This window comes from Dipodomys merriami, unplaced genomic scaffold (genome assembly GCF_024711535.1).
Source record: "Dipodomys merriami isolate MVZ:Mamm:240054 unplaced genomic scaffold, mDipMer1.0.p SCAF_51, whole genome shotgun sequence".
NCBI classification, from domain to species: Eukaryota; Metazoa; Chordata; class Mammalia; order Rodentia; family Heteromyidae; genus Dipodomys; species Dipodomys merriami.
Genome location: NW_027206080.1, coordinates 3627519 through 3641837, shown reverse-complemented (window position 1 = coordinate 3641837; position 14319 = coordinate 3627519). Strand labels below are relative to the sequence as shown.

General features: G+C 45.9%; 1 protein-coding gene across 8 annotated transcripts in view; it reads right to left on the bottom strand.

The window, feature by feature from the left end:
* Window positions 1-14319, bottom strand: part of Sipa1l2 (signal induced proliferation associated 1 like 2) — a 138570-nt gene that overhangs the window by 37238 nt on the left and 87013 nt on the right. For all 8 annotated transcript variants that reach the window (XM_069998132.1, XM_069998140.1, XM_069998134.1 and 5 more), the window contains exons 7-9: window positions 10347-10504; window positions 8167-8743; window positions 4266-4540 (exon numbers count right to left, since the gene is read on the bottom strand). In XM_069998132.1, coding sequence (XP_069854233.1) covers window positions 4266-4540; window positions 8167-8743; window positions 10347-10504 — 1010 coding nt within the window. The remainder of the gene's footprint in view (window positions 1-4265; window positions 4541-8166; window positions 8744-10346; window positions 10505-14319) is intronic.

Sequence of the window (14319 nt, the reverse complement as noted above, 5' to 3'; positions counted from 1 at the left end):
ACAAGTTAGCTGGAAAATTCTAATCTAAAAACTCACTTGAGTCTAGATTTCAACTCACCATTACTCCCCCTACCCCCAATACAGCTGCAATCTGGCAGGATTCCATCAGTTTTCCTTCCTATTTCTATTTCTACATCCTTTTTGTGTACCGGAGGGCATTGAGCAGTCAGGAAACAGTCAACAAGAACATAGTTAATTTTACACAATGATGAGAAGGCACCCATTTAGACTTAGGACCACCTAAGGAAATGTCCATGGTTTTGCATTATATAGTAAAATATATCTTGGGTTAATACGTCAACGAAGCATGAAAAATCACAGAAAACAGATGCACCACAGCAAGGAATTTCATTTCCATTTTTATTGGACGTATTTCTAAACTCACTAGCATTGTGGAATGGCTCATGCATAATTCTGATGAGCTGTTACTTCCTTTAGTTACCAGCCTCGTAATGTCAGCCACCTCTGGGGCTGAAGGCTGAGCTACCCATGGCAGAACTGAGATCTTAATTAAGCACCTTGGGTGAGAGGCAGCACAACTCCTCTTCCTGCCTGCCACAGAGAGGGCTGCTCGGTGGCCTCCTCTACCCTTCAGAAGTTCATTTCCATCTGAAGAGTGCAATTCCCATGCTGCCCAGCCACTCACTGCCAGCCTGCACACATTCACTTAGGCTTCCATCCCCAGCAGGGGTCCCTTTAATAAGCATTCCCAGGGGTCCTCCCAGCCTGGTGCTCCCTGGAACTCCTCCAGGAAAGGCTAAAAATGGCTCTGACTTCCTTTCAAGCTTGGAACAGCTGGACAGGTCTTGCCCTGAGCTGGAAAAGAAGGGGATTTCAAAATGTGTGTTTTTGTTGTGCCATAAATAATTTCCCTAAGACAGGCTTCACTTAATGCAGCAGCATCTGAGTTATAACCAGGGTCAGGAAAACCAGAAACTAGCTAGTATGTGAGAGGCTTCTTGGGCTGCTGGTGGAGAAGAGGGGCTCCAAGTCAAATTATTTCCTAACTGCAGGATGAATACCAAGTTGATAAATGTAAAAATAAAGAGAAATGTTTTTCCACAGTATTTATGAAAGTTAAAATACCTTGTTTTTTAGTCCTCTGTAATTATATGAAGTCCAACTTCATAGGGTAAAAACCATCTATACACACAAATGCAAATACCTGGTCATTTAAAATGAATTTTCCTCCCTCCCTGATAATTAAAAGGCAATTTATGAGATAAGATGGAGGTAATTTTCCATATCACAAATCAAAATGTGGCTTTAGCTTGACCCAGGTCCTTGTATGCATTGCTGTAGAACTATTGTAATTAAATAAGATTCCTTTAAAGTTTTGTTCCCCATTGTGGGAATTAAGAGCTACCCATTTCCCCTATTAGCCTACTTTACCGTTTCCTGAGGCCTAACTATGGTGCTCAGTGGTAGGCTGCTTGTCTAGCATTCCTGAGGCCTGGGTTCCTCTCCAGAAGGCAGAAAGAGAAAAACCATAAAACAAAAGCCTCAGAAAGTATGCCACTGCTAAAGACCTGGCTGTGAATAAAAATACCTCTCTGCGTACTGAGGCTGGAGCCCAGGGCTGGGCTGCAGGGGACCTGTTTCTGTGAAGGCTCTGACCACAGCAGCGGTGCCAGGCCTAAAGTCACTGGTAGAAATCACACCTAGGACTAACACAGACATGGACTGAAGAAATTAAAAAATTTAGATTCATAGCAAATCACATGACACTAAGCTGAAGGACTTTTAAACAATACATGGAAGATTAAAGACCTTTATGGCACACCAAACAGCCCTGCTGGCTAGGTTAGAATCTGGAAGACTGGGAGGGGAAATCCCATGTAACTCAGGGGATGACATTAATGAGAGTTTTAAGAAATAGAGGTGAAATCGCTAAGTAAATACACTTGGCTATTTTCAATAATGTATACGTACGAAACAAATAATTATGTATAAAGACAGGTAAATGGCTTCTTTTCTCTTTAGGAGGGAAAATAGGTTCTCCAAAAAAGGTAATACCCAGAACTTTCACACTGTACTTTTTATTTATTTTTGGAAATTCTTTGGAAATTCTATTCTTTTACATTACATATCCTAAATGCCAGACAAAATGGTAACCTAATTATTTGTATTACCCAGATTTATTGAGTACATAGAGAATTTCTTATTGAACAACAGTAGACCAAACCTAAAAAAACAGGCAAGTAATGTTCTTTTTAACCCAAAGGAAGGACCTGGAAACACTTTTCTCAACTGCAAAGTTGTCAGACTATATTACAGACAAGACTTGATTCTCAACAGTCATATATCTATGTTTCTAGCATGGAAGAAGAACCTTACTATCCATAAACATTTCTAGTAGCTGGCTTAAAATTCACTGTGAAAGATTTTTCACTTACACAGCCTTTGAGCTTCTAAGGCATAAAATAATTGTCTTTAGTTATTTCAAGTCTCATTTTAAGCCAAGCATTTTTTTCATCTTCATCTTCTTTGTACTAAGTGCTAAGTGTGATCCATATAATACTGAGAGTGAAGGATTTCACAGGGCAGAGTCAGACACAAGAATGAACTCAATGGCAGGTCAACCTGTTAACTAAGCTGCACTGATAACCACATTGGACAAATACAGGACACATGACCATGACCATCAGGTTGTGGCTGGAGTGTAGCACAGTGGTAGAGGGCTTCCCCAGCAGACATAAAACCTGGGACTCACTGAAAAAGCCAACACAAGCTCAAAGCAAAACAAGACAAGTCAAGCCCAGAGTGGCTTTCTTTTGATAATGGTAATTTAAGTGGTAGATTGATAATAGAAGAGGCTTTTGAGAAATTTTGCGTGTTACCCATGGACCAAGATAATATAAGACTCACTCTTGTTGTTGTTGGTCATGGGACTTGAACTCAGGGCCTGGGTGCTGATCCTGGGCTCTTTTACTCAAGGCTAGCACTCTACTACTTTGAGTCACAGCTCCACTTCTGGTTTTCTGGTGGTTAACTAGACATAAGAGTTCCATGGACTTTCTTGACCAGGCTGGCTTTGAGCTAAGATCCTTAGATCTTGGCCTCCTGAGTAGCTAGGATAATAGGCATGGACCACCAGTGCTTAGCCCTAGCTTGTTTTTTTTTTTTTTTTTTTAAGAGATCATGGTTTAGAGCTGACCCATCCACTAGATAAGCCACTATCTATAAGTGGTTAATTAAATATAAAAATGAAAATGAAAAGCAGCTATTGTTGCAAGTACAGGACAGCCATACATGGCTCAGGTGCAGATGTAGAGCATGAATGAGCCCCTGGACAGCACCGGCTAGAGGAAGGGGGAGAGAGAGGAAGGACAAGCATGGCATGGAAGCCAGAAAGTGGGCACAGTGGTCCACAGTTGATGGGAAGAATTTCCTCTTTAATGTGAAGGAAATTGAAATGGTTATCTTAGAGTTTTCTTTTCTCTAAACTACTAAGGGAGCCCTGATTCTGCTGGAAGGGTCTAAGTACTTATGACATCATCTTATTTAACATAAAAACTGCAAGAAGTAGGCAGCACCCTGGCCCCGTCTTCCAGATGGTGAAGGGGGCTTTGAGAGAACACAGGAGTTGCCAGGGCCACACAGCCAGGCTGAGACACCTAGCCACTCCCACTCTTCCAAAGCCAGCATTCTGGAGGCTGCCTGCAGGAACCCCCTGGGAGAGGCAAAGGGCAAGCTGGGGATTTTACTGTGGGACTTCGGCCCACATGGCCCTGTGCACAGGGTGGCATGCTCTTAACCCTCACCCCTCATCTCTAGCCTAGCACTTTCTTGATGCTGAGCATTATTATTTTTCGTTAGCAACAGAACAGGACTGCTTTCCATTGTGAGAAACAGCCTGTTGCTAACACATCGAATGAGTAGGAGCTGTCACCACTTCTTTAGACATAGGGAACTATTGCCTTGAGTGTGTTGTTACTCATGGCTGACTTCCTGGTACAGAAAGAAGTGACTGTGAAGAGGGGTGTAGCTTGAAGGCTGTGCTGTGCTGCAGCTGTCTCCTTGCAGGCACAGGTCTCTGGGCTGAGACAGCCAGCTGGTGTCATTCCTTCCCTATGGTCCATACTTACTCTAACTTTATAAAGCTGGTGTCTTACCAAGGTTAGAACTTGTCACTTACCACATAGTAACCAGCTTTCCAACCTTTCTCCACCGTTTTCCAATGGCTGACGCTAGGTCACATGGGCAGAGGTTCTGACCACCCCTTCTGAGAGTCTGCTACTCCTTCCCAGCTTCCCTGTGCTTACCTCCGAGGTGAGCCGTCATCGTGGGGCTGGATGATGACCACCTTGACAGTCACAGAAGTCCGCAGCAGGTCTATCATCTGCTCGTGGGTCAATGTGGCCACGGCCACTTTGCAGATCTCCACGAGGCGGCTGCCCTGGCGCAGGCCTGCCTTCCAGGCAAAGCCAAAGGGCTCCACATCAGCCACAATGCCCTCGAAGTTCACATGGAAGCCAAGCTGGCCCAGCCCGTTCCTCCGCAGGGTCATTTCCACAGTCTCACAGCCTCTCGTCACGATCTACGGGGAAAGCAGATGGTGAGATGCCCTCATGCTCAGGTCTTAGCTGCTGCTCTGGGGACTGCCTGAGACACAGACGGACTCCACCCCAGCTATCCCCTGGGTGCGCCAGGCCAGCTGACTGCCAAGGTAGCAAGTCAGGGACACTTAAATCTGGGGCCCGCCACAGGGGACTGGGCAGTAGGTGCAAGGGAGTTAACCAAAGCACCACGCTGGCTCTATTCCCCAAAGGCTCAGATTCCTCATGTGAGTCCTGCCCTTGCTTGAACACTTCTGCCTGGGACCTTCTTAGCTTTACTCCCTCCGCTTCCTTCTTTGGTTAGCTGATGTAAATGTCACTTCAGATTACAGCAGTGGAGAGAATGTTTAAAACACTTTCAAGACCATGTAAGTCTCAACCATCAAACACTAAAACCAAGTGGACAATTTTATTTCACTTAAAAAATAATGGGGCCCAAAGTGCCTTCTCCAAGTCGCTTCTGGACTCGGGCAGGAGCCCAGCGAGGTCAGATGGCCAAGCTGCCAAGGCTCTCTGCGTAGCACCCTGCCTGCCCACATCCTGCTCTGTCCCCTCAAGCCTCTCTTCTGAAGGGACTGCCTGTACTACTAGCCAGGAGCATGGCCCTCTGTTAATGGGGCACTAAACAGGCCAGAGTGTGTAGTGACAGTGGGTGCACCTGTGCCTGCAGCCACCTCTCCCCCTCTGCTGCCTCTCCCCCTCTGCTGCCACCTGTCCTCCTCTGTCACCTCTCCCCTTCCCCCTCTCTTCTGGTGCCCCTCCCCCTCTATCTCCTCTCCCCCTCTGCTATCTGTCCCTCCTCTGTCATCTTTCCCCCTTTTGCGACCTCTCCCTGCTCTGCAGTCTCTCCCGCTTCTGCCTATCTCTGGGGGCCAAAGACAACCCCAGGAAGAAGCAGCTCCAGTGTGCATCCTGAAGAGTAGGAATCTGTGCAGTGCCCCAGGCAGAGCATGAGAGGAGAGCTGGTTTCACCCTCCTGGGGCTCCAAGCTCAGTAATTAGACCACGTAGCCCTCAGAGGCGCTGACTAAGCGCTAAGTGCAATGCCATGAAAGGAAAACATGGCTCATTAAACACCGTTTGAGGACTCTGACATCACTTTTCTGAGGGAAATTTCAAGCTGGGAGGTATCATAGCCCATCTCCAAAGGCCTGGGGCGGGATAGAAGTTTCAGTTTAATAAATGCTCCCCTTCTATGAACCATGCTCTGAACACACAGATACCTGTTTAATGAGCCCTGGGCTGTGAGGACAGCTGTGGGGTGGGAATGGCTGCCCCCATCAGCATCCTGTTTCCATGGTTACCCAAAGCCACATAATGACTGCTTCTCTCAGACAAGCATGACATTCTGGATGCAGCAGAATGAAAGAAGGGACTACAAGTGTTAGTTGGGGATATAAAGTTTTGAAAACATTCACATTTTCCAAGTTATGAACTGTAAAAGGAACACTGCTGAAAAAGCACTTTGAGTATGTAAAGCACGGATGAAGCTTTCCCTCACTTCTTTTTCAATTTTGTTTGACACAATCCTACCAAAAGATGACATCTTCACAATGTATCCTGCCTTTTTTTCTTCTTTCAAATGTCAATGAGATTGTCAGGTGAGATTTAACATTCACATATTACAACAGCCATCATTGGCTGTTTCTGAGTCCTTCTGGCTCTGCCTCTTCTTCTGACCTCTTCCAATTGCCCACTGCTGCCTCCTCTACTTCAGTTTTATGTATCATTCTTTGCTTCTTAACAGCCTAAAAGTCTGAAAGGGATGCTCTCCACCTTTCTGGAGATCCTATCACCACTGGAAGCAGTCTCCTTCCTGTTCTTGTGCCCGGGACTATATAGAACACATTCACAGGTCTTGGTGCACAATAAAATGCAGGGGCATGATCCAAGAGTTATTAAGAAATTCACCAGCTCTTTGAGTGGGGCCTCGTGGACTCAGGTGGACCCCAGGGGGGCCCTTCAGTTGTCCTCCCCTGAGTCTTATCTACATGGACATAAAAGGCAACTGCCAGATCTCTGTGCATCCTCTATGGGGGTCATTGCTGCCACGCTGCTCTAGTCCTTCGTTCCTCTCCCTTCATGTGTGGGGTGGTTTGTTTCCAGTGTGTCAGGTTATGAGTCACCCTCTGCTGGAGTAGGGTTTATTCTTGACCTCTGGCAGCTTAGGCAATCAGGGCCAGGGCAGGGTGGGCCCACGGAGTGGAAAGCAAATAAACCTAGGTGTGAACATATATGGTAGGCATGTTTCGGTGGTCAGAGAAGTAGCATATATGTTGCATTTTCAGAAGGACAACTGTGGTTATGCAGTGGATGTGCTAAAATAAAGAAATCTAAAATCACCCAAACCTCAGGGCAGCCTGAGGTTCACCGGAGTCCTTGACACCTCAGACCCTGCCCGCCTGCACTCACAGCTTAGTCTGCACATGCTGACTGGTCCTTTACTGTGGATAGTTTCATTCAAGAAGGAGACTGTCTCCCCAAGGCTGACAAGACACTGATTTTAATAAAACAGCATCTTCTAATAACAGATGGGAGATTTCTAACAGTGGGAGGAAAGGGGACCAGAATGGGTGTGTAATTTCTCCTTTTAAAATGATTCATAGTGACTAAATATTTTCTAATTAAAATAATAATACATCCTCCTTGAAGTACAAAGGAGACATTTTACAGTCAAAGCATGTTTTCATCTTATATCACCTTCTTATATCAAATAGTTAAAAACTTGAAATAGCTGGATATATTCATGCTGCTTCTATTGCATATACTCAAACTAAAATCTAAATTTTGCTTTGTAAAAATCAGGAGCAGGAATGTGACTGTTAAAACCAGGGAGATCAATGTTGGGGTTTTGGACTAAAAATCACATCTAAAAAAAAAAACCAAGGGGCTGGGAAGGAAGGTGGCTCAGTGGTAGAGTGCTTGCTTTGCATACATGAGGCCCTGGGTTCGATTCCTCAGCACCACATAAGCAAAAAGAAAAAAGCCGGAAGTGGTGCTGTGGCTCAAGTGGTAGAGCGCTAGCCTTGAGGTGAAGAGCTGAGAGACAGCGCCCAAGCCCAGAGTTCAGGCTCCACGACCGGACCCAAAAAAACAAAACAAAACAAAAAACCTCTTTTAAGTTGGATTTCTTGTATTTTAAATTGTTTCAACTAAATGGCGATTTCTGCAAAATATCCTTAGAATCCATAGCAGGGAGATTAATATCACTTAATCTGGTTAGCAATGAAAGAACTGCCCTGTTTAAACTCGTAGTGTGGGCAGTGCACAGAGATCCGGGCATTCAGATGGGTAGAGACTCTATCCACCGGTTACCTGGGCAGGTGTGTCAGGTCAGTGAACACAGACAGGGAGAATACCCACACGCTTCTGGCTCTCCTTCACATGACAGTAAATACATCTCAGTGTTCTTTTCAAAGTTGGAGCAATTTTTTAATCACTTTAGGACAGGTGCTGTATTTGCTCAGTGACTCCCACAGACTCTACACCTTGGAAGCAACAGGTGATTCCCCATGCATTACAAATATAGAAGAGTGTCCCCAATGGCACCTACTGGGAATCTGGGAGTGAAACACGAGGATGGTGGAAGACACAGACCAGGTACTTACAACTAGTCGCTGGACAATTTCTCGTATGTCTTCTGCACGGTTGTCCACTGAAGACAGCAGGATACACTCTCCCCTCTCGTAGAACACCTTGATACTCACTAGTCCAGACGTCCACCCAATAACATCCCTGCTGGAACAGTTGAAGACCACGTTCTTGGAGTCCTTTTCTATCAGCATGATGAACTCGTTAGAAATCCCCAGAAGGCACTCGATGTCTGCAGACTGGCCAAAGTCCCGGGCTACCACGTGCCACATGATGGCCCCGATGCTGAACAGATGGGCATCCTTCCTGGGCTTCACCCTCTCCTTCTTCTTTGCGCCCAGGGTGATGAAGCTGAATTTTGCAGAGCTGTCTACTGTGGCAGTTGTGACAAAGTTCTCAGCCAGGTCCTTCAAGTACTCCTGCCTGGTTCGGGTGGCCATTGCTCGGAATTTTTCTGATTTATGGGCTGCATTTTCTGCATTGATTACTTTGGCTAGAAGGAAGTCCCGAAACACTGCTGACTTTGGAAAAGTCACACCTTTAGGGATTGGGGGGCCAAATGATGGCACATCCTTTGATCTGGAAACTCCAACACTGAGGAAGAAAACAGGACAAGAAGATGAGAGGAGCAACATTCCCCTTCCAAAGGCCCAGTGTCAAGATGACTAGTGAACTTGTAGGGTTGTTCTCCAGCCTCAGGCCTGGTGGGTGCGGGTGAGAGACAATAGCTGAGGCACTACTTTCACGTGTATCTCACAACCAGTGTGGTTCCTCACAAGCCACTGGCCCGCTCGGAAGGACTGCATATGCTGTCTTCTGCCATGGCAAAGATAAAGCACTGCACTCTTTATTCTGTGGCAGATATATGCTGGTTATAACATACATTCTTTCAGTAGCAATTTAATTAGAACCAGAAAACTTTAAATGAGAATAAGTTATGACCTTCACATTTTGCATTTTGCTAATGAGCTCATGATATAGCCATAAAGATAGAAAATAATTTAAAATACTTGTTTTGACCTAAAAACAGTAAGAAGCCAAAAAAATAGTACCAAATACAATAAACTTTAGGCGTAGGTTTCCAATCTATGAGGAAGGTGCATTTTAGAACATTCTGTATAGGTACAGCCTGTGGGGTAAGAGCTCAGAAGCAGCCAGCTTACTATGTTTGCACCAGGACTATCTATTAGGCACAGTGCTTGTACAGAACATAGGCTATGATTTTCTTAAAGTAGGTTTGAGCACTTGGGCCAATAGCCTAAGCATAGAGATATGTAAGAACCCCATGCAAGGAACATGTGGCCTCATGTCTACTTCTAGGCCTATTTCAGTAGGCAATGGATAGCAGGTCAGGAGGCCAAAGTGGTCCAGTGGTTAGTGGTTTTCAGTCTGCTCTTTTCAGATGGGCTAGGTGCAGGCCAGCAATGTCTGAAGCATATACTGGTCTTCCTGCCTGTGGACAGAGCTCTGCAGGTTCACAGGTCTGCATTCTCCACAAGGACTCTGGGCATGTGTGGCCTGATCCTAGTTGGCTCAATTAGCAATGACTGCTTTGAGATCATAAAACAAAAACAACTTAGGGCAAATGCCAGAAACTCTCCTGGTTTGTTTCCATGTAAGCTATGTCTTCTGTGTAACCACATCATAAAGTAGAGACATATAATTCTCAATTTTAGGAAGGATAAGAAAAACGAAGTACCTGCCCAGGCCAAGCAGAGAGCTGTATTCAAACTATGATGGCAAGTGCATACCTGCCAACATGTACAGCTCAGAGCCCAAGACCAGGCCAAGAGCTAAAGAAGCCTGGTCAGGATGCACTCAGGAGCCAAGTCACACACAAGACTTCAGATCCAGGTCACCAAAGCAAGGATGGCTTCCTGGTCTCAGCAGGGTGGGGAAGGCTTGAAGGACTCATGTACTCAAGGAGAGGCAAACTTAATGGCTGCATAACATAGCCCAGAGGCCAGAACCAACATATTGTGGGGGCCTGGCAAGGTGGAGTTTTTCAGGAAGCTGAGGGAAAGCACTATCTACCCTTTGAAGTGACCAGGCCTCTCTTTCTCTTTTACAAGGGGACAGAACAGGTAGCAGAGAGATAGAGTGGGAAATAGTAAGTCTGCAGGTGTGGACAAATAACCTCAAGCTGAAGATGTGTCCAGAGGACTGCTGGGGAAGGACAGAGAAGCAATGGGCTCACCTGTAGCATACATTCTCCGTGCAGGGGTTGTGCACTTTTACTATGACAAAGACGTGCTGAAAGTGGGAGCGGATATTCTTGGGCGTGAAGGGAAGCGCCCCAGGCTCCTGGAAGACGATGGTGACGATGTCATTCCCAATGTGCCTCTTCCGTAGAAGCTGCAGGAAGGACATGAACGCACAGTGGTGAGCAGACCTCCTTCAACACAACCCACAAGAACACATAGGAGGAAGTGGTGCTGTAGCTCAAGTGGTAGAGTGCTAGCCTTGAGCTGAAGAGCCGAGGGACAGCGCCCAGGCCCAGAGTTCAAGCCCCACGACTGACAAAAACAAAAAAAACACATAGGAGCTCTCATTACCCAAAGACACAGAGATGAGGAAAATCAGAGCTGGTCCCAGGAAGTGAGAGCTCAAGGTGGCATAGATACAGCAAAGCGGGTTGTGTGCGGGAGACCCTGGGAAAGCAAATCCTAATAATACTCAAGTTTATCCCCAATTTCTGTGTCTATTTCCTCTGATCTTAAAACAGCAATTCACTTCAACCTAAAGATGCGACTGATGTGGGGGAGGGTGCATCTGCTGAAGGGTCTGCACGGCTGCATGCAGGCCCCGGCTGGCATAGCAGCCCTGACTGATGGGCACTTCTCAAACAAAACTGCAAACCATCTCTGGTGGCTAATGTATCAAAACTAATGACTGAAACTTGGCTTTTTTTGTTATCTTTAAACACCTGTAGGGAAAAGCTGCCATTCAGGGAAGCAGTTTATGAATGCTATGCATCTTGATCAATGTCAACCCTTTCACCAATTCCCCCACACCCTTCCGATCCCCTTCCCTCAATTTTCTTAATTTTGTAGGATATGCATTGAATTTCATGACTGCATTCTCTTCCCCTTCCTCTCTTCATTTGTTTACCTAATGCCACCTAGAAGCACAGAATTCGACTAGCTTGGTAGCCAGAAAATCCCATCCTGTATAATCTCAGAAACTGCACATCTACAGAGAGAAGGATCCTGAAGAAATTTCCGCTCTTCCCTGATGCTGTAAATTGCGTGTGAAATGGCCCCTAAAAAACCCTGTTGTTGAAGGCACTTGCAGGAGTGGGAGGGGCATGAGGGCTGACTGGATTGGGGCCCTGGAGTGGGAGGGACTCATCAGAGGTTTCATCCAATGATTGAGCATTACTGAAGTGGAGGAATTTCAGGAGGTAGAACCTGGTTGGAGGGCACAGGTCAGCCAGGACTATGTCTGGTGGGTCTCTCTGCCCCTCTCCCTGCCTGGCTGCTGTGAGGCAAGCAGCCTCCCTTCACTATGTCCTTCCACCTCACCACAACTGACCATGGACAGAAATTTCTGAAATACAAGCCAAATCAACCTCTCCTTCTCTAGGTTGACTTTCCCAGGTATTTTGTCAGAGCAATGACAAGCAGATTCACAGGCCAGTGGAACCACACTGTGGCTCCCTGTATACCGGGCCTGATTCTTCCCTAGGGGCTGTACTCTCTTACTTCTCCTACATTGGGTCCAGCCTCCCTGAGGATAGTGAGGGACATGTCCTGCTGACCTGGTTTCCAGGTTTCTACTGGTAAGCCTGTCGGAGAACAGGCACCCAGTGCACATTTGATAAACAAATATATAAGCCATGTAAATCTACTTTACTGAGCTAGGAAACACACAGGAAAGTTGTGATCACCGCCTCTCTGTGAACACAGGCTAACGCATTAATAGGTGAGGAACTCTGTACGTGGACACAAGCAAGGGCACAGAATGGTACTCAACACTGTGATCCTCCTCCCAGGAGCCTGATGCTAGTGCAGTACACTCTTTTACCAGCAACCACAAAGGCAGTGACCTCACCTTGAGTTTATTTGGCACCTACAGAGCGTATTTCACTGTAAGAGCATCAAGTTCAACTTTAAAAACCTTTTCAACCCAGATACAAAAAGGATTTCATTGCTAGTCCCTCAGTTGTGATTTATGTAGCTTGTTTCCTCAGAGTTCTCTGCAGGCCAGTGCAATCACTGATTTGTGTTGTGGAGATTCTCATTTTATCTCAGGTATAGCTACAAACATCACTATACTGGAATACAGAACCAATGAACCACCTTGTCTTAATCTACAGCTTTAAAAAACATTCCTAGCCTAAGTAAAATATAGCATTCAAATGAGTATTTAAGTTAAAAACTGAGTGCCTAATCCTATGTACTAGGCAAAAAGAAGAATTCTTTCTTCTCTCTCCATTAATTGAAATGAAGTCATAGTCCATGTGTAGCTCACAGGACAGTGGCCCATACTGCACATCACTCGGTGACAAGGAGACGGCTCAGAGGGGCAGAAGCCAGGAAAGGGCTCTGTACTGCACCACCTCCTCCTGAAGTGATCGCTGTGCTGCGCCTCTGCGCCTGAGGGCTTTCCATTAACATGTAGAGGGCAGGATTTGCACAGTGCCCCTCAGCTCCGCATGCTCCATGGCTACGTCTGGTGCTCCGTGGCTGTGCCCACTGTGTCATGGCCACGGCCACGTGCCCCGTATCTGTGATCACCCCAATGGCTTACTGTACATGTGTGCTTGCCATCATCCCTCCCCGGAGGACTATTTTACACTTCATCACAGGAACATGTAGAACACAGGTTAAGAGAATTTGTGTCTAGTTACTCTGGCAACAAGCCCACTGCTTCTGTACTTTTCTGAACATAAGCTCTTTGCTTTATAAAATGGATCCACAAATGTTTTTAAAGTCTAGAGAATATGATCATGGTTCTATCAGTGCATATCAATGCAAGAAAATGCGTAAAGTGATGGCAGGGGTTATAAGCCAATGGAGTAATAAGAGTAAACTCTGAAGCTCTTCAAAGGAGAAATGAGGAAACAAGCCTTGTCGTTTCACAGGATTCTCCAGTTTAGAGATGAAAGAAATCAGACATCCTGGAAGTTAGCAGGTACATTAGTCAAAAAAAAAATTGTCAAACATGGTACTTCATGAGCCTTGTAAAAATGAATGTTTTCCTTAGTATTTAGTTTGTGCGTTTTTCTCACTGCTCTATGACGGAAGGGAAGGGGAGGAGGGTGGCTTCGAGCAGACACAGCCCACTGGGGCAGGAAGCATTATTTGGAGAATTAATGAATGATGTCCCCTGGGCTAATTTCTTTCCAGACAGGTAGCTAGAGACAATACTTTAGTGCTACCAAGAGAACCACCTTACAGGATTCATCTGTGATGGTGAGTTAATAAAGACTGTCCCACGGGACGTAAGTGAGGTAAGCATCAGAGCAAATGATTTACTCTGTGTCCCAGCCCACTCCATCCGCCAGCCTCTCACAGTTGCCACCATGGAATTCCCTGAAGTCAGAAGCCAAACGTTTTAACTAGATAGGTCTTTAGGTCACATCGTTTGTTGTTGATACATGGCAACTTCTCTTTGGATCTCTGGCTTGGGAAGTTTAACACACCTACCTACTATGATGAGCCCCACCAATATGCTAACTCCAGACTCCAGACTTTTGTATGTAGAGTGAAGGTCAGTTATAGGCAGGCCACAGAACTGCCACAGAACAAAACACTCTAGGAGTCAGTTCTGAGTTCTAGAAACAGTAAGGGACTCCAAGACTCTGGAGATGCTGTTTGCAAAAGGAAGGCTGGACTAGCTGAGTCCAGTGGCTCAAGTACTGTAAGAGCTCGCCAACGTAGTGAGACTGGCCTCATTCCCACTCTGCTCACTCTGATGGCCTGCAGATCCTCTCCGTGTCTGAGCACACCTCCCAAGGCTTAACGACTGTTGGGCTCACAGCAGGACAACTGGCCTGGTCTAAATCAGCCTATTTAATGCCTACTGAATCTGTTCAGCATAGTGGGAAATCAGTTTTTTTAAAGAGCAAACATTCTTAAAGCACACACAAATTTGTGCCTGCCTGTTGAAGTATGCATGAGGCCCTGAGATCAAGCCCCAGTATTATAAAGCAAACAAACCAAACT